The sequence below is a fragment of the Sapajus apella genome, unplaced genomic scaffold, assembly GCF_009761245.1.
Source record: "Sapajus apella isolate SASKATOON/1434 unplaced genomic scaffold, GSC_monkey_1.0 scaffold37, whole genome shotgun sequence".
Taxonomy (NCBI): Eukaryota; Metazoa; Chordata; class Mammalia; order Primates; family Cebidae; genus Sapajus; species Sapajus apella.
The window spans coordinates 16,755,003-16,773,858 of NW_022436977.1; the positions used below are offsets into that span (position 1 = coordinate 16,755,003).

The following is an 18,856-nucleotide window of genomic DNA, read 5'->3' on the forward strand; positions in this document are numbered from 1 at the left end:
GCTAGTCATAGTGGGATACTCTGCCAACTGCTAGAGCCTAAGTGGGATCCTCATGCCAAATTATCTCACCCCAGCTCTAAGTCCTTAGAACTCTAAGTCCTAATCCCTATGAGCTCATGATAGCAGCAAGTTTGAGATCCCACAGTCTGACAGACTTATTCTGGTGTCACTACTGTGGCTTCTGCCTGCCTAGAATATATCCCTTGGGTCACTGGTTTCCGAGGCCATGACTGTAGAAATGATGCTTACCTGTCCTGTGCATCTGAAACCACATTACTCTGAAGTGCATGCTCAGTGAAGACTACTACAGGTGGTTGAAAGAGTGGTATACAGTGAAGGATTTTGCTCACTTACAAATTAGAATTAACAAATCTTTATTGAAGTTTATGGTGTATAGCTTAAATAAATAATATGGAGTAGAAACGGGAATTCAGAACCAAAAGTAGTTTTGTAACTAAGGATGTCAGTTAATGCTATTCTGTATCATAGTTTATTTGTTTAGGAGGAATCGGCATTTAATGAGAATTTTCTAGGTTCTTTAATTGAAAGATGCTTCAGTGTTTAATTTAGGGTTCATTTTAAAAAAATCCATCTTAGTGAAGGCAGCCTGAATACAAAGCTGCCCAGAAGACTTCAAAAACTTTCTAACATTAGAGGAAGCCAGGGCAGTTAGATAAATTGTTAATGACCCTGTTGTCAAGAAGAAAGAGAAGGAAGACACATCTCATGTTGTAATTCATTACACTTCATTGTTTTCAGATGCATAATCTCATCTGCGCTTCACAGAACCTTCTGTGAGATGAGTACAACATCCTATAACTGATGTGGAAATTCAGGTTTAGAAGTAGTGATTTATTGAAGAGAATCCACTGAGTTACAGAACAGGACCAAAATCCAGGTCTTCTGACCTCTGCTCTGCTATGCTTTCTACTTTTTCATAATCCCATGAATTTGGGTTTGAGGTTGGAAGTATCACACATGTATACTGAAGAATGTGCCCATAAGCACAAGTTGAGGTGAAAGAAATATTTGAGAAGAAGAGTGAATGGCTTTTCTTTGCATTTTTCTCTTGAATCTCAAGATACTCCAACAATAAAAAGTACAGTTGGCTTTTAGCTGTGGAGGACATGCCAAGACATCATGGCGTGCATGCATCAGTCATAGGTATTTTTGTACAGAAGGAAACATCCCCCAAAAGAGCATTGTGGGATCTCTCAGAATACCATTCCTTATGTAGAATTACCAGAAAACACCTAACGTTGAAAGGGAACTTTTCAGAAATAAGAGGTACAAACTTGGGCTGACAAAGAGAAGAGAGTCTTTATTAGGCAAGAATATCCAACACAGGAGCCTGGGATATTTTAATTCCATTCAGTAAGTATACAGCAAATTATTGTGTGTGCAGTACTTTGCCTAACAGAGTATTGGCATTTGGGGGCAGTGAAAGCAGTGTGGCTGTGTTTCACCTCCCTCTGTTCCCTCTGACAGACATCCGCCTGGAAACCTGCTACCTGAGGTATGAGGACGAGGAGTGTACCCTGCCTATTGCTGGCCGCCACCGCATGGACGCCTGCTGCTGCTCTGTCGGGGCAGCCTGGGGTACTGAGGAATGCGAGGAGTGTCCCATGAGAAATACTCCTGAGTATGAGGAGCTGTGTCCCAGAGGACCCGGATTTGCCACAAAAGAAATTACAAATGGAAAACCTTTCTTCAAAGGTACAATGTTAAGTTTTCCATAGCCCGTTACTTTCCTTTTTAGACCAACAGGATGCATTTTCATGATCTCAGGGTTTTATTTGATCATCCCAGCATAGACTTTTTGCTTTCTGAATTATATAATTATCTTTATTTAGAAAAATATGGACTTTTTAAAATTTTTTTAACTGTTTGGTTCAGGAAGTCCTGGGAGTTAGAATTGTTCTGTATAGAGAGAGAGTTTCTAGATGGCCCTCTTAAATGCCGATTACGTAAATTCAAAGGAACTTGAATAATTTTGCTTCCAAAGGCTATGATAATTCATTGCTGAAGAAGGACTTGATGTTCTGAAGATTTAATCTCCCAGTTCTGTCTCACATGTAGAAATGACCTTGCATATTTCTTGAGTGTTTTGTCTTGTTTTGGAAAGGCCCCTTTTGTGGGAAACTCAGGTCACATTTTACATGTATGCAGAGTCTTCTAGTATACAAGAAGCTCTTTAAATTATATTAATGAGATCTTGGGCTGGACACAGTGGCTCACGCCTATTATCCCAGCACTTTGGGAGGCCAAGGTGGGCAGATTATTTCAGTTCAGGAGTTCGAGACCAGCCTGGACAACATGGTGAAATCCTGTGTCTACAAAAAAATAAATAAATAAATAAAATAAAAATAGCTAGGCATGGTGGCACACACCTGAATAGCTGAAGCACAAGAATTGCTTGAACCTAGAAAGCAGAGGTTGCAGTGAGCCAACATCATGCCCCATTTCACTTTAGCCTGGATGACAGAGCAAATCCTGTCTCAAAAAAGAAAGAAAGAAAGAAATCTTAAGGTATATAACATTGAGAAAATATTTTTTAGTTGTACAAATTATTTGCAATAATTTAAATTATAAAATATATCTTTGAAATTTTCAAATTTTTGGTATATCCAAAAAAGCACCAAACAGTATTAAGTAATATCTCATTCTGCTACACAGTCAGTTGATAGCTGTAGGATAATATATTCTAATAACCTTCTTTGTGCTTTAAATATAGATACTGGCGGTTTAGAATATGTTATCTATTCATTCAGCAAGTAGTGGTTAAGTATTCACTGTGTATCAGGTCGTGTGCTGGGCCCTAGAAGTCTGAGCAGACACATTTCTTTGCTTCTTTAACAATGCTTTAAAAAATGTAGAAATTTAAAAGGTTAGAAATGTTTACAAAGTCATATATCATGGATCATCACACATTCTTTGAAATGTGTATTGCCAAGACCATAAATAAAGAACTTCTAACCTTCAGGATTTAAAATGGTGGGCACTGAGACCTCCTGACTGGTTGCTCATAAACCTTTTTTGCCCCACATTTTCTTATTCTTGAAGATATCAATGAGTGCAAGATGATACCCAGCCTCTGCACCCACGGCAAGTGCAGAAACACCATCGGCAGCTTTAAGTGCAGGTGTGACAGTGGCTTTGCTCTTGATTCTGAAGAAAGGAACTGCACAGGTCAGTGAATGAGCCTCAAGGGCCAGGAGAGGGGATATCCTTTAGACCTCTTTTTAAATTAAATTAAATTAAATTAAATTTTTATTTATTATACTTTAAGTTCTGGGCTACGTGTACAGAATGTACAGATTTATTACATAGGTATTACACATGCCCTGGTGGTTTGCTGTACCCATCCCCCCATCATCTACCCACCCCTTGCTATCCTTTCCCTAGCACCCCCAACCCCCAACAGGCCCCAAACCTCTTTAACATGTTGCCACAAAAATAAGGCTGTCCTGAGGCTCACTTGCTGCCACTTGTTGTTTTTGTGCAGACATTGACGAATGCCGCATATCTCCTGACCTCTGTGGCAGAGGCCAGTGTGTGAACACCCCTGGGGACTTTGAATGCAAATGTGACGAAGGCTATGAAAGTGGATTCATGATGATGAAGAACTGCATGGGTAAGTTTGGGATCATTTGATCAACACAGAAAGGAGGATTCCAAGAAGCTTTGATGGCTCATAGCCTATGTCCTGCTGCCCCAGTGCACTGGGCTGCAGACCAGTGAGTTAGGAATCAGTCTGCAGCAGAGGGAGATGGAGGTAGAAAGAATGAGGGAATTCATGCTGTAGGTTTGTGGGTGACAGTGGACACCAGATGTGGGTCCTTGAGAAGTGAGTTTAACACCTGGAATGGATACCCAGTGGGGGGAGAGAACAATTGAAACAGAAGGTGTAGTAGAGGTCCCTATACAGGATTTCTGTCCAACACTTCTAGAAAAGGCGATTGATAAGCTGGTTGTCTTAGGTCTGCTTTCCTAGAAACAAAGTTTGAAATGGAGAGTGTTGCAAAAGTGACATTTCTTTCTGTGAGCAAATTCTCTCAGAGGCACTTGTCAGGAAGTGAGGAAAGCAGGGTAGTGCAGGAGAAGAAAATAAATCAAGAGTATGGCTGTCTTTTGGCTTTAGTCTAATTCTGCGGGGTGCTCTGGTATATGAATGCCACCAGAAGTTGTCCCACCTTGAGACAAAGAATGTGTATTGCCTTGTTTGGGGTCAAGATTTTATACTCCCATGTCAGTTCAATCAATTATTGACCATAGGTGGTCCCTAGCATGGGCGAGGGGTATGATCTCTCACCTCCCAGGCATTTCTGAGTGAGATAGAAAAGGAAGACTGTGAGCCCTTATTAGCCAGGACACCCAGCAACGGGTGGGGAAGGTGCTCTGGTCTGGTAGAGGAGATGAGGCCACCACTGCCGCCACCAGTAACATGGTCATTTCCATTTTGCAGATATCGATGAGTGTCAGAGAGATCCTCTCCTATGCCGAGGTGGTGTGTGCCACAACACAGAGGGAAGTTACCGCTGTGAATGTCCGCCTGGCCATCAGCTGTCCCCCAACATCTCTGCGTGTATCGGTAAGGAGGAAGACATTCACACCAGTTACTTGGGGTTAGTTGTTGACCGACATCGCTGCCAGAGTCAGAAGCTTATGTCTGGGTGTTTATTCTTCTTCTTTTCCCAACAGACATCAATGAGTGTGAGCTGAGTGCACACCTGTGCCCCAATGGCCGCTGTGTGAATCTCATAGGGAAGTATCAGTGTACCTGCAACCCTGGCTACCATTCAACTCCTGATAGGCTATTTTGTGTTGGTAAGTTCTATCTTTTATTTTGTTTTATTTCTTCCTAAAACACTCAGTGTACTCCAGGTTTTGTTTTCATCACTGCTTGTACTTATCTTTCCTGTTTCCCTGCAATATTCTTTTTATAGTGGCTCACGATCTTTGGATCTCATCTCCATTATCTTTAAAGAACCAGTTAAATGAAGGACATGGGATGTTTTAGCTCTAATAAGCATAATTTGACCCATGCTGTTTGGTTAGGGAACAGTAGTATGTGCTTGTTTACGCACATGCATACCGATGCTCATTAACAAATGGTAGCTAGCCACCTGAAATAAACTAAACACAGGGAGCACTGTGGAAAAGGCGAAAATGCTGAGGTGAAATCTCTGCCCTTATGTGGTTTAGATAAGCTAGAAGATTTCAAAGAATAACTATTGGAAAGAAGACCATGGAATGTTCATATCTTACACTGCAGTAGAGGCTATGCCTGGCACTCCTTAAAAATGGGTTTCTGTGGGACAAGAATTTCGCTTTGTGGTCAGCCCTCTGTAGGTTTAGTCGTGCTGTGAAGAGTGGCACAGACAGCCCTGTGGCTTTATTGTGCCCCAAGTCAAAGTGAAACTTTGTAGAAACTGCCAGTTTTTGCCTGGTTTGGGGTGTATACCATGTGGAACTGCCAAGTCTCACATGGTTTCTACCCAAAACCATAAATCAACCCAAATTTTTCTGAAATGTGGCCCAGGACAACTCAGAACTTCAACTCAGGTTCTTGAAAAGGATTGGAACCTCAGCCAATCAAACTGAATTTCAAGTTCATGAGTGAACCTGTGGCCAAGAGAATTTCATCCACGTGCCTATTATCATAGCTAAGATGTGTTCTCCTAGCACCCAGTACTTGTCCTGCGTTGCAAATGGCACATCATGCATGGTGCAATTAATTGTTCATTTGTCTTTTGGCCTCAGTGTAATCACTTTGAAGGCATGGGTTGTGTCTGTCCCATTCACTATTAGATCCTCATCTCTAGCACATAGTAGGTAGGTAGTTTGTTGAAGGAGTCGAACAGTGACTTCAGTTGCCCTCGAATGCTTTTTCCCCTTTATTTGACCTATGCCAGGAAACTTTAAAAGTGTGCCATACTCATAAACATAGAGGGAGGTGTGTTTGCTCGTTTTTGTGATGCTATAACAGAATACCTGAAACTGGGTAATTTATAATGAGCAGAAATTATTAATTCACAGTTCTGGAAGATGGGAAATCCAATATCAAGGTGCCAATAATTTGCATGGTCCTTCTTCCTACATTATCCCATCACAGAAAGCATGAGGCTGAAAGAGAGCAAGAGGGGGCTGAACTTGCTCTTTGATAACAGCACCAATCCCACCGTGAGGATAGAGCCCTCATAGGCTGATTACCTCTTTTAAAGGTCCTGCCTCTTAAATAGTATTACAATGGCAATTAAATTTCAACATGAATATTGGAGGGGACAGACATCCAGACCATACCAGAAGGTAATATTATTTTCATTTCTCTTAGACATTGATGAATGCAGCATAATGAACGGTGGTTGTGAAACCTTCTGCACAAACTCTGAAGGCAGCTATGAATGTAGCTGTCAGCCAGGATTTGCGCTAATGCCTGACCAGAGATCGTGCACCGGTGAGTAGGTTCTAGCCTCATGTTCATTCTTTCAATAGGTTCCTAAGTAAAGTGGTTTAGGACCCAGGTTTTGGAGTTGAGCAGTATTGAGTTTAAATCCTTGTTTGTCATATATTTTAACTGTATCCTTGATCAACATACTTAGTATTAGAATCCTCATCTATAAAATGGAGTTCAAATTGCCTGTGTAAAATAGTATTTACAGAGCTTACCACAGTACCTGGCACATCATAAATGGAATATAAAATACGTTTTCCTTCATTGAGCAGACTTTTGAAGAGTTTGATGTTTTGGCCTAATTCAGAGCTGATCCAGATGTATTCCTTGAACCATCAGCAACAGCATAACCTGAGAACTTATTAAAAAATGTATCTCAGGCCCATTCCAGCTACAGAATCAGAAACTACTGGGGTAGATCCCAGTAATTTGTGTTTTCACAGGCTCTCCAAATGATTTGGATGCATGCTGAAGTTTGAGAACCGGTGGCCTGATTTATACTTCCTTTTTTTTTTTTTGGTCACCCTGTGCTGTGAGAGATGAGAGCTAGGTGGAGGTGAGAAACAAAGTGGGTAATAACACAGGCTTTGATTTGGGCTTGGTTTAAGAAGAGAATTGGGATTTAGGAGCCAAAATTATTTTATGTGACCTAGAAAAAATGTCCCTTAAAAAACTCTACCATAAATTTGGCTATAAAAATTGTTGAAAATAAATATTATTACTAAGAGCATCTAAGTAGGTATAGTTATTTCAAGTAATTCTTACTTTAAAATATTGCTAAAACAGGTGATAGACTTCAGGCATTTATGATTTGACAATAAGGAAAATAAGATTTATAATAATTTTTGAATGATAAATGAGATAAAGATTTTAATTAAATGATAGACTTTTAAGCAGGTGTGGACTTTGCCTTTGAGTAGTGTATTATAAATCTTGAAAATGATTTTTTTCCTTTTTTACCAAGGATAACCTGATGGGCTAATTTACGTAAAGCTTTATTTGGATTTGAGAGTTAATAGTCTTTGCTAGTAGGCTAAGTTTATTTGACTTGGGTCAGTTAATATTTTCTCACTGAATAACGGAACCAATATGAACAACCTGTGGTTGTTGGTTTTTATTCTTTGCAGACATCGATGAGTGTGAAGATAATCCCAATATCTGTGATGGTGGTCAGTGTACAAATATCCCTGGAGAGTACAGGTGCTTGTGTTATGATGGATTCATGGCATCTGAAGACATGAAGACTTGTGTAGGTAAGCAAAGAAGATGGAATTTTTCATCTTGTCTGGTTCATAAGCACTGTTAAATTACATAAAGTTAGTTTGAGTCATTAAAATAAAGATTCCATAGGACAAGTAAGGATGGGTTAGGGGCACAGAACACAAAGACAGCTTTCTTGTGGCTATTAAATGGTACTCTTGTCACATATATTATGTGGAGTGAGCTGACCATCAACTCCAGATGGACATTTCTTTTATGTCTATCCATTACTTTTGCCCACTTAACCCTCTTTCTGCTATGACTAGAATGTAGGCTTTTTAAATGCCTGGCTAAAGGCAAACAAAATCTACCTCTGACAAGAATGCAGTAAACTTTAGAATTGATCCATTTGTTGTGTATAGTTTCTATTGTTATGCCTTGAAATTTGATAAACTTTTCTTCTACGATTTCTAATCTGCCTTTCCTCACATACAGAGTATTTTTCATCTCTAAAAGTTTGACCTGGGTATTTTTTTTTTTAATCTTATGTGTCTCTGCATAATAAGTTCAATCATTCCTCTAGCTGTTTGAACACATGGAATACAGTTACAATAACTTTTAGTGTCTTTGTCTCTAACGGTATCATCTGTGTTAGTACTGGGTCATTTGAATAAGTTGACTTTTTCATTTTGGGTAATATGTTCCTGCTTCATTGAGTGACTGGTAGTTTTTGATTGGATGCCAGATATTGTAAATTTTCTCTTACCGAGTGCTGGATATTTTTGTATTCCTAGAAATATTTTTGAACTTTGTTCTGAAATAGAGTTAAATTACTTGGAAACACATAGAACCCTTTCAAAGTCTTGCTTTTAAGCTTTGAATCCTTTCAGCTGCAGTTAGTCTAGGGGTAATTTTGCTCTGTTAGAGAGGTAAGACCCTTCTGGATATTCTACCAGATTCCCTGTGAATTATGAGGTTTTCCAGCCTGGCTGGAGGGAACAGGCACAATTCCAGACCACCTGTGAACTTTGAGGATTGTTCCCTCTCATTTTCTTGGGCAGTGCTTTTCCCAGCCTCGAGTAGTTTGTTTCCTTACATGACTGTGCTGGTCACTATTCCTCTGAATACTTGAGGACGACTCTTGGCATATCTCTGGCATTGTTTTCTTCTGCGTAGCTCTCCCCTGTCCTTTTTCTGCTCTGTGACCCCCTAACTACCTCAGCCTTCCAGGATGCCCCGATTCATCTCCTCAACTCAAGGACACTGCCTGGTTCCGTCTGGTACCCCCTCCTTATGCCATGGGGTTATTCGGCAATCTGGGGCAATTGTAGAATTCACCTAGTTTGTTTTCTTTCTTTCAGGGATCACTGTCTTTTGTTGCTTAATGTTCAGTGTCTAGAAACCATTTTTTTGACGTATCTACTGCCCATTTTTTTGGTTGTTTCATGTGAGAATGTAATTTTAATCTCTGTTATTCTGTCTTGGCCAGAAGCAATAGTCTAGTATCGATTATATTTAAATTCTTATCACATTTATCTTCTGAAAGCCTTTACTGAAAATTTTTGAAGTCCTAGAAATTAAAATGAATGTCATAAAAAATAATTTTTAATTTGGAAAAGAAGTCTTTATTTACATTAAGATAACCAGTTAATCTATCCTTTCTTTCAAAATATGGAAACTAAATTGTTAGCATCATTCAGACTGAATTAAAATTTTCATCTTGCAACAGAGTATGCTGTTAAAAAGTTTTCTAGACTGTCATATAAATGAGTCTAGACTCAGCCTGGAGTCCATCTGTTTATTTGATTACTTGGCCTGCTGCTTATTGTCCAGATGGAAGCCAGTCTGAATGATAAGCTTGCTACGAAGAGCAAGTGTAAATTGGCCCCTAAAATTTAACATTGTTTTTCTGAGTAAAAACATTTTACCTTTTCTAATTTGTCATAGTTATTTTATCTCAGGGGGAAAGTATTCAATGATATCAAATAGTTACATGTATTCATAATACCTATGTTTTACAGATGTCAATGAGTGTGACCTGAATCCAAATATCTGCCTAAGTGGAACCTGTGAAAACACAAAAGGCTCATTTATCTGCCACTGTGATATGGGCTACTCTGGCAAGAAAGGAAAAACTGGCTGTACAGGTGTGTTTATTCAAGTGGAACAATAAAATATTAAGTAGTTAAGCGATTAGTATCATGATTATAGATTGATACATGTTTTAAAACTACTACATTTTAACTCTATTATAAAGCATTTTGCATAACGTTTTTCATTAATTTAGCTTCCACTTCTTTGAAATTTATCATCATTTATATTGGATCCAAGTTGAAGGTTTTTTCTTGACTTGTGGGAAAAAAATGTATTGAATAAATTAACGCTGTAAAAAACACATTTATATGAGGTTAAAAATCACATTTTCATATCAAATTAGTGAACATGCTAATTACCAAATATTCATAGCCCTTTACTAAAGCAAGCCTTTTCCAGTAACTACCTTTGCCAACACTTCATTTAAGGTTTTATAACTGGAATTGCTCTTCAAAGGAACACATTCTACAATTCATATTTTTCGTCAATTCCCACTAGTCTTCCAGTGCCTTAAATAGGAGCACTTTTGATGTATCAAGTTGTGTTAGTCCAAATATGTGTTTATTCTTGGGACTTAGCAGATCTTATGAAGTGATAATGGAACCTTTTGCAATCTTGTCTATTACCAATAGCACATGAGAAAATGTTTTCACAATATTTGTAGGAGATGATCCCATTAAATGCCACATGAAGAAGTTACTCTGTGATAATGTCGTTGTGTTTCGTTTATGAGTATTTCATTGGTATATTCAAATATGAGGCAATGACATTAAATCCATGGAATGTTATAATAAAGTTTTACTCTAGTTACTTATATGAATTTAACAGATTATGGCACATAATTTAAAACATAATGGAAACCATGGCGAGCTTGAATTAGGTAACCAAATAATTTCTTTATAAATAACAGTCTGTAATTCCAAAACCCAGTTTGGCAAGCTCTTATGATTTAAAACAAACATTAAAATATTTGCAGATTGGCAGTGTGGCAAATGTGCAGATCTTCCTTTTAATTATATCAACATATTTCAAGAAAGCACCAAAATATATTTATTATTGTTTCAAACTGGCCAATAATGCTATTTCAAATTTATTGATATGTAGGATAATGGCAAAAATATTATTGTTGGTTCAAAAATAACAGATGCTAGCCAAATTATGAGAAGAAGCATGAAGCTGGAATGTTTTCATTTTCACTGTGTTACTCCTTACATGAAGCCTGGCTAGGTGTCCATTCTGATAAATGGCAGTGTTTAAACTCTCAGCTCCCCATATGGCCTCTCGGGGACAAATGGTGCTTAGCTTTGTATGTCTATGGTTCGAGCTTTATTTTTAGCTTCCAGGATAAATGTAGGACTTGGTAAAAGATGATGGTCTGGAAGTAGTGAAAAGAAAGGTAAGATAGTTCTATATTATGTTTTACCTAATAGAGGATAATACCATTGTTTGTCTAAGATGAGTAAATTGAAATTCAACCCAGAGGCAGGGATGCTTACGAAAGAAGTTAATCTTATGGGACAGCCTTCATTCCCTATAAGGAAGAGGTCTCTAGAATTCAGTGCTCCAAATTCTAGCTACCTGGGGCATGGGCAGTGGCTGATTATTTTAGGCCTTACCGTGAAGAAAGCTTAAATTTTCATGTTATATTAATACAGTTTTAGGTAAATGAGATATAATGTTCACAACGCTGTTGGTGCAGTGCTGGTCAATAAATAAAAACTATTGTCAAATTAAATTAAACATAGACACAATGTCTAGAGACCATTTTAATGAAAGCCATGGCTTCTAATGTATATCTATTGTCCATTTTTTTTGGTTGTTTTATTTGAGAATGTAACAGTCCAGCAAAAATTTTATACTGTTGTTCACTGATTCATTTTTCAAATCAGCTTAAAGAAGGAAAATCTTACCCTTAATATTGAAAGGCTTGTTTATCGTAGTGGAATTTGCACAGATACTAAGACTATGGTGACAAAGAGCTGTGCACTACAGTTGCATGAGGTGACACCAGCTTTACGTTGGAACAGAAGCCTTTTAGTCAATCACATGAACGCAGATTTGAAGTCAAAGGAGCACTCGATCCTTTCTTCAAATACTTTTCATTGATTTGACGTCAAGGAAACATTCGAGCTCTTCCTCCAGTTTTAAAAATTAGAGCCTAAAATGATTTTCCAATTTGATAAAATCCAGCTAGCACTGTAGGAAGACTTGAGAGTTATGACCCTTTGATACCAGAGTAACATGGCATGTGATACTCTCATCTGAAGGAGTAGTACCCTGAATTGCGTTCTTAGTTATTCCACTCGTTCATGATCTTCAACAAATCACCAGGGTGCTCTGCAGTTGCTCAGATGTTCCCCTTGAGTAAATAACAACCCTGACCTATGGAAGGGCATCACATTTGATTGGAAATGGCTTAACCAAACGGAAAGTTTGGTATACTTGAAAATGTGTTTTTAAAAATCTGGGATACAGAAATTTTAAATCCCCTGTCACTGAGGCTCTTTTAGCTTTAATATTCGTGTCATTCACAACTTAGAACACCTTCAGGTTACCTTGGTAATGGCTTTGTTTATAATGTTCCAGGCAGCTAATGTAAGTAGAGACAGGTATCTTGCCTAACTGGATAAGCAAGCAGACAAAAGGAATATGTCTACTTACTTATTTATTTGTTTGTTTAGATAGATGATTGTTTAAGGAAAAGAATTATGAAAATATGTATGCTATTTCTTAAGGAGAAATATGGTTTCATGAGAACTAAGAAAAAGTCCTCTGGGCTTCATTACAGTTTTGTCTAAATATTTCAGCTCCCTGTCATTACTGATTGTTTCCATTTTAACAAATAAACATGTTTTTTTCCCCGATCACTTTAGCAATGTTCAGAATCCACCCACTGACTTACATTCCCAACCCACACAGATGCTAAGGGTTTCTTTTTACTCCTTAAGCTTTGTTCAGATTGTGGGTTTTGCCAAGGGGAATGTTCCATTTAATGGAGAGAGAACACATTTGCTTGAAACGTAGAACACAGCTCTTCTATCCTTGGCTTAAGTGGGCTGGATTACAATTTTTCTATGACCCAGTGTAAGGCTTGTGTTGCTTGTTCTACATAATTAAGGCCCTGCTAGGTGTCATCTTAGATGGGTGGTCTGGCTTTCACAAGCTAATTTTAAGACTCTACCTCCCATCACATGCTTACTTAGTTAACAAAGCGAGCATACCATTAAGTGAAATTAAATCAGAGATGTTTTCAGTTAAAACGGCAGGATTTCTGGGTAATTCCAGATTGCAAACTAGCTGGTTCCTTTCACAAGAGAAATGTATCTGATGGGTCTTGGTCCATAGGAGAGAATCATGTATTTCAACCACCAACAGTCAATGAGAATTTGTGTTCATTTCCTTCCAGTTTCTTATCGCTGCCAATTTTCTCCACTGGCTGTCAGTCTGTGAAAACTCCATGGGTGTTCAGTTAATAGTGTTGGCTCAAATTTGGATCCAGATTAAGAAATCCAAGTAGCCTTCACGTTTGGCCCCTTCATTCACAGTAACACCCTCTTCCTCAATGCCTAATCAAGGAGTTTCTGCAGTGCACGGCTCTGCCAGGTCAGGATCCAGGAGACGGATGCACAGATGGCGGGGAAGGCAGGTGTTTGTGTGGGTGATCCAGTCTCTCCCTGGGTGACTGTAACAGGAGGCCACAGCAGCCCCGAGCAAAAGCCTGTACTTGGATGACAGACTTGCGTGGGACATACCCAGACCCTGTGAGCAGGGTCTGTTCACACCACACGCTTGCCCTTCAAGAGAGCTCTGCCAGAGGACCTCTGAGTCTTTGTGACAAAGGTTTGGTGGGGTTTAAGAAGGTTGCGGCGTCAGCCTTAAATTTGAATTTTTTTGCTTTTCTTGGCTTATGCGATTCTTAATCTTAAAAATGAATTTTCTGTTTGCAGAGAACTTGTTCGGGAAAGAACATTTTTACAGAAAGAGATGTTCTTGGCAAGCATGTACTGTGTTTCCTTTGTATTATTGAGGAGTGTTTCAATGTGGCATTTTTGTTTGCTTGTTTTCCTTATGGCTCAGTTTCCCCTTCTGTTTGCTTTTATGATGAATTAAGTCTGCCATGGAAACAGTTAATGAATAGTAGTTGGCGCATGCATGCACACACAATCACATGCAAAAACTTTGTATTTGGAATTGCTTTATGACCACCAAGTCTTTCTGATTTACTTGTTAGATACTGAGAGTGTGAAGCATTGAGATAACAACTTACACAAATATTCACAAAATGGAGAATTGAATACTGGCTCCTGAGTTACCTCAAAGTCCATGATACACAGCCTTTTGCAAATATGGTTTCTTTTCACCTTGAAAACATTGCCATAAAACTGAAAATACTTTGTTAAATTATAAATTTCTATTAGCATATTATTGATGACTTTGAAAGGAAACTCTCCTTTAAAAAGAAATGATAATTTTCTTAATTGTAAGATTAAATATGGAAGGTAAAAGCCATATGAAAATAATACTCTTATAAAATAAGAGTAGCTTTGGTTATTAGAAAATTGAAAAAAAAAAGATTACAGAATTACTAGATTAATAAGTTGTGGTCATCTCTGAAAATTATGCTGAGTAAAGATATTAGTGAATATTTCCATAAGTCACTTAATATTCATCAATATTTTGGGAACTCCATAAAGCAAGACTTAGAATAAAATCCTGATATGACTAAAGAAATGAGCTCAGCTAGGCAGCCGTGGGCCAAGGAAAGGAGTGCCATTCAGCAGATGGGGAAACTGAGTTCCAGGAGGTCCTGGCTCTGCCCTCACTGTCTGTGAGGCCCAACTTCTGTGTCCTCTTCTGAGAAACTGAAGATTGGGAGAATGAAATTTCTATTTCTTTCCACTTAGAAAATTCCTTGATTCTATAACATCTGGAGGCCTTGATACTTAAGCAGTTGAAGCTCCTTGTATCCACATAAGATGATCATGACAAATATGGGAGAGAAATTTATGCAGGACTCCAGAAAAGTGGTGATTTGTTTCATTACTCCTGAGGGGAGCAATTACCTGAGGCAGAAAAGTTTGGACAGCCCTGCTTGGGAGCACCTGTGCTAGTTCTGTTAGGTCAGGTAGGGGAAGACGTACATTCTTGAATTCCTGTGCCTACTTAGCACTGTTATCCCTGAATTGGCCTTCCTTCTCATTTCCTTGGAATGTGCCATGCTCTTCTTTAGCTGGTTAAAGCTCCCAGTCACAGTCTAAAGCTATGTGCCTCCCTTGGCCTGCTGTAATAACTGGATTAGGTCTGTGTGGCTGCTAAGGTTACACTAAAATCCACCCATACAATGTGTCATGATTGAAAGGATATTCTTCCAGGAAGGCTGCTTCATTTTTATGATCATTAGTGATACCATAAAGTTCTTTTGTATGAGCAATCTGTTTTTTCATTTTGTGTTTGCTCTAGAAGTTATAAAGAAGTCAAAGATCCCAGGACCATTCAGAGCTTCAGATGGAACACTTGGCGAATGGCATGTTTGCAAACACTTTCAAATCATTTAATTGGGCTTCTTAAGTAAACAAAAAGGAAAACATGAGTTAGTTGCCCAGTTTCTTTTTCATGCCACTATTCAAGTGTTCACTGGAAATTCTTGCAGTGTTTTGTATGTCAAAATTTTTCTTCTTGACCTAAGATTGGTGTTAGATATTGGCTTCCATATAGAGTACTATATTTATGAATTCTTGTTCTTAGTTAATGACAAAGTTGATTATGAGGGTAACCCATTATAGAATGGACTTATTTCAGGAAATTTTCACTTAATACTTTATATTCTTTTCTGTAACATGTTTATATTAGAGAGTCCATCTTGGCTAAAGTTGACAATGGAATTTTGGAGAATAGAACATTTTGGAGAATTTGGAGTCTTTTAGTAATGTGACCCTAATCCGGTACTCCTTATATTCTGACAAAATCTCCATTGGACAACTTGAGTTTTATGTGAAATATACAAGAAGCCTGGGCTCTCCAATGTGGTAGGTCTCTAAGAAGCTAGGGAAAGGATGGCTTATATACTGCCTTAAGGAACATTTTCTGCAAATGCTTAAATTAGCCATACCTAAATTAAAGCTTTTATAGAAATAAAGCATAATTAAGAGTGATTTAAGTTTAAGAATAAAAAATATTTTGTATATAAAACATAGTGCAAAAAATTTCTAATATGCCAACAAACTTGTATTTTTTTTGTTTATACAAGATAGGAAAATAATACACATCATTACTCCATAGTTGACTTATTAAAAATACTAGCAATAGAAAATAAATGACCATGAGTATTATATTAAAACCATGGAAAATTAAGCAACTCATTTTTTGTTGTCTTCAGCTATAAAAAGTCACTTTGCAGTAACTGGAAACTTATGTTAAAATATGGAAAATAATTAGAGTTAATAGCTAGTACAATCATATCGTTATATCTTTATAAATTGACATTTAAAGCTGTTTGATGTATGTAGAGTTTACATATGGCTGCAAAACCAATCTATACTATACCATGGGAAGTTTGAAGGCAAGCCAACTTTTGAATATTACTAAGTTATTTTAAAAACCAAAAGACATTTGTGCTAAGCCTTTTTCTAAATCACTGCTTATTTTTGCAGACATCAATGAATGTGAAATTGGAGCACACAACTGTGGCAGACATGCTGTATGTACCAACACAGCAGGAAGCTTCAAATGTAGCTGCAGTCCTGGGTGGATTGGAGATGGCATTAAGTGCTCTGGTGAGTAGGAAAGTAACAGAGATTGCTTATCAAGGACTGCATAGATTACATGTATGAAAATATTAAGTTCTATAAAGTTATTTTGTGAACTATTGATTTTAACTGCCACACTTTCTGGTAATAATGATATAACCTTTTTCCATAAGATCTGGATGAATGTTCCAATGGAACTCACATGTGCAGCCAGCATGCAGACTGCAAGAATACCATGGGATCTTACCGCTGTCTGTGCAAGGAAGGATACACGGGCGATGGCTTCACTTGTACAGGTATGTTCATGCTGGAAACAACTATGTCAACACCAGCCAGAGAAGCAAGGCTTTCCATATTTCTCAGGCTAGCAATTTGTTTTGAAGACTGGGTCAGTTGATAGAAAAGATTCATCGTTTGGCACTAGAGCTCTGTGGAAAATAAAAAAATGGAACCAGGTCAATTAGGGAGACCTCAAATGCTTCTAGATAGATAGATAGATAGATAGATAGACAGATAGATAGATAGATAGATAGATAGACAGACAGATAGACAGACAGTTATGTTTAGGTGCCATTACCACATAGTTTACAGTGATCTGTGGTTTAATACAAAATGATACCAAAAAAGTCATAGTGTTCTCCACCTCAAGTCAGCTAGGCCTTATAATAGTTACAATTGGCATACGTATCATTATGTAACTAGATATAATGATGTCATTAGTTTAGACAAATCATACTTCCTTTTATATGCCTTACCTTTTATGTTTTTGTGCCTATTCCTCACCACCAACTTCCTTTCTGTAACAACACATGGGTAAGCTTGCTGTAGGAAGCTATGTAAGGAGAAGGGATTAGATGTTCTAGATTAGGAGAACAGTATATATTTTTCTCCAACAGGCCATCGTCGTCATCATCATCATTCCATATTGGTATAAGTAAAAATTTCAAACCTGCTAAGGAATTCGTTCACTTCCAATTTTGCAATAACATATTAATGAAATTTTCTTCTTGTCTCTAATTAATGGTCATAGAAGTAACAGAAACTGCTACACACATTTAAACATACATGATTAGACTTGTCATTACCTAACTTATACACATACTTACATGTGCATATACAGAACTTTTTATATCAGAGCTTTGGAATTAAATAGTAAGATCCATTACTCATTGGCCATTAGGTCACATAGCTTCCCCTTAACTTAAAACATAAATTTATTGTGAGCAGTTTGTTCATAAGAAGTCATTTAAGCACAAAAGCAGCTAAGGCCCATTAGGTGATTTACCTGGAATTTTTTTTTAATTCCCTGAAAGTTTTATCTCAGATGAAATCATTGTTGCCTAACTTATTGATGCTTTATCATCAAAAACCTCCCATCATTTTGAGAACGTATTCAAATTCTGTGTATTAGGCATGTATGATTTATGTGTCTGATATTTAAATGCCTGTGATTATTAAGAAAACCAGGGAGAGATTCAGCAGATGGAATTTTTTTGTCCCCTATGGTTGCCATTCTTTTGCACTTTTGGTGCCCATCTAAGCTAAGCCTGGAACTTGAGAAATAGGTACAAACATGATGTGTCCTTTCCTGTCATGCGTATGCCCTCCATGTGGATGACCCTTCTTCAACAGGCCTTAGTTTGCATGATTCCTTTGGCTTATTCATTTTACATCATTCAGGATAAATTATCATTCAGGATTCTGAATCAGCCCCATGTAAATTGCATATTCAATATTAGCCTTCCAAAGAGAAAAATTAATGAACTTAAATGTGTCAAATTGCAGTTATGCCGAAACATTGCTGCACTGGAAAGTAGTTAGACCTGAAGAATTAGAAAGCCCCTAACTGAGGAAGAGTAATGTGTGTTTCTTTCTGTCTGTAGACCTTGATGAGTGCTCCGAGAATCTGAATCTCTGTGGCAATGGCCAGTGCCTCAATGCCCCAGGAGGATACCGCTGTGAATGCGACATGGGCTTCGTGCCCAGTGCTGACGGGAAAGCCTGTGAAGGTAACTGATTGGGAAGCTGCTGGGAGCCTTGCTGGGTGTGTTGAGATTAGGTTATTTAAACATTCCTGATGCCTTTTTTTTTTTTTTTTTTAACTGAGGTGTGTTTTAGCTTCATGTCTAAGGTGGTCAGTTCAGTTTGTAGAGGGGTTAGGTTTCCAGCTGACCATTCTCTTGGTGCACAGAAAGCCTCAGCTCACTGGCCACAAGCTGCACATCGAGGCTTGGCTGCATGGTCTGCAACTGTATACCCGTTGGTCAGAGAGGGTAACCAAGTGTGCTTAACTCAGTGCAACCCATTTACCCCTATTGAGGGGAAAGAGCTCCAAGTGCAGGTTCCCTGATGATGTCCTGTT

General features: G+C 38.1%; 1 protein-coding gene across 4 annotated transcripts in view; it reads left to right on the plus strand.

The window, feature by feature from the left end:
* Nucleotides 1-18,856, plus strand: part of FBN1 (fibrillin 1) — a 237,267-nt gene that overhangs the window by 155,664 nt on the left and 62,747 nt on the right. For 3 of the 4 annotated variants that reach the window (XR_004274880.1, XM_032297522.1, XM_032297524.1), the window contains exons 25-35: nucleotides 1,489-1,716; nucleotides 3,064-3,189; nucleotides 3,506-3,634; nucleotides 4,466-4,591; nucleotides 4,702-4,827; nucleotides 6,335-6,457; nucleotides 7,582-7,707; nucleotides 9,676-9,801; nucleotides 16,399-16,521; nucleotides 16,668-16,790; nucleotides 18,378-18,503. Coding sequence is in view for 3 of the 4 variants with exons in the window: in XM_032297522.1 (XP_032153413.1) it covers nucleotides 1,489-1,716; nucleotides 3,064-3,189; nucleotides 3,506-3,634; nucleotides 4,466-4,591; nucleotides 4,702-4,827; nucleotides 6,335-6,457; nucleotides 7,582-7,707; nucleotides 9,676-9,801; nucleotides 16,399-16,521; nucleotides 16,668-16,790; nucleotides 18,378-18,503 (1,482 nt within the window). In the remaining variant the exon portion in view is untranslated. The remainder of the gene's footprint in view (nucleotides 1-1,488; nucleotides 1,717-3,063; nucleotides 3,190-3,505; nucleotides 3,635-4,465; nucleotides 4,592-4,701; nucleotides 4,828-6,334; nucleotides 6,458-7,581; nucleotides 7,708-9,675; nucleotides 9,802-16,398; nucleotides 16,522-16,667; nucleotides 16,791-18,377; nucleotides 18,504-18,856) is intronic. The other variant, XM_032297523.1, reaches the window with a different exon arrangement.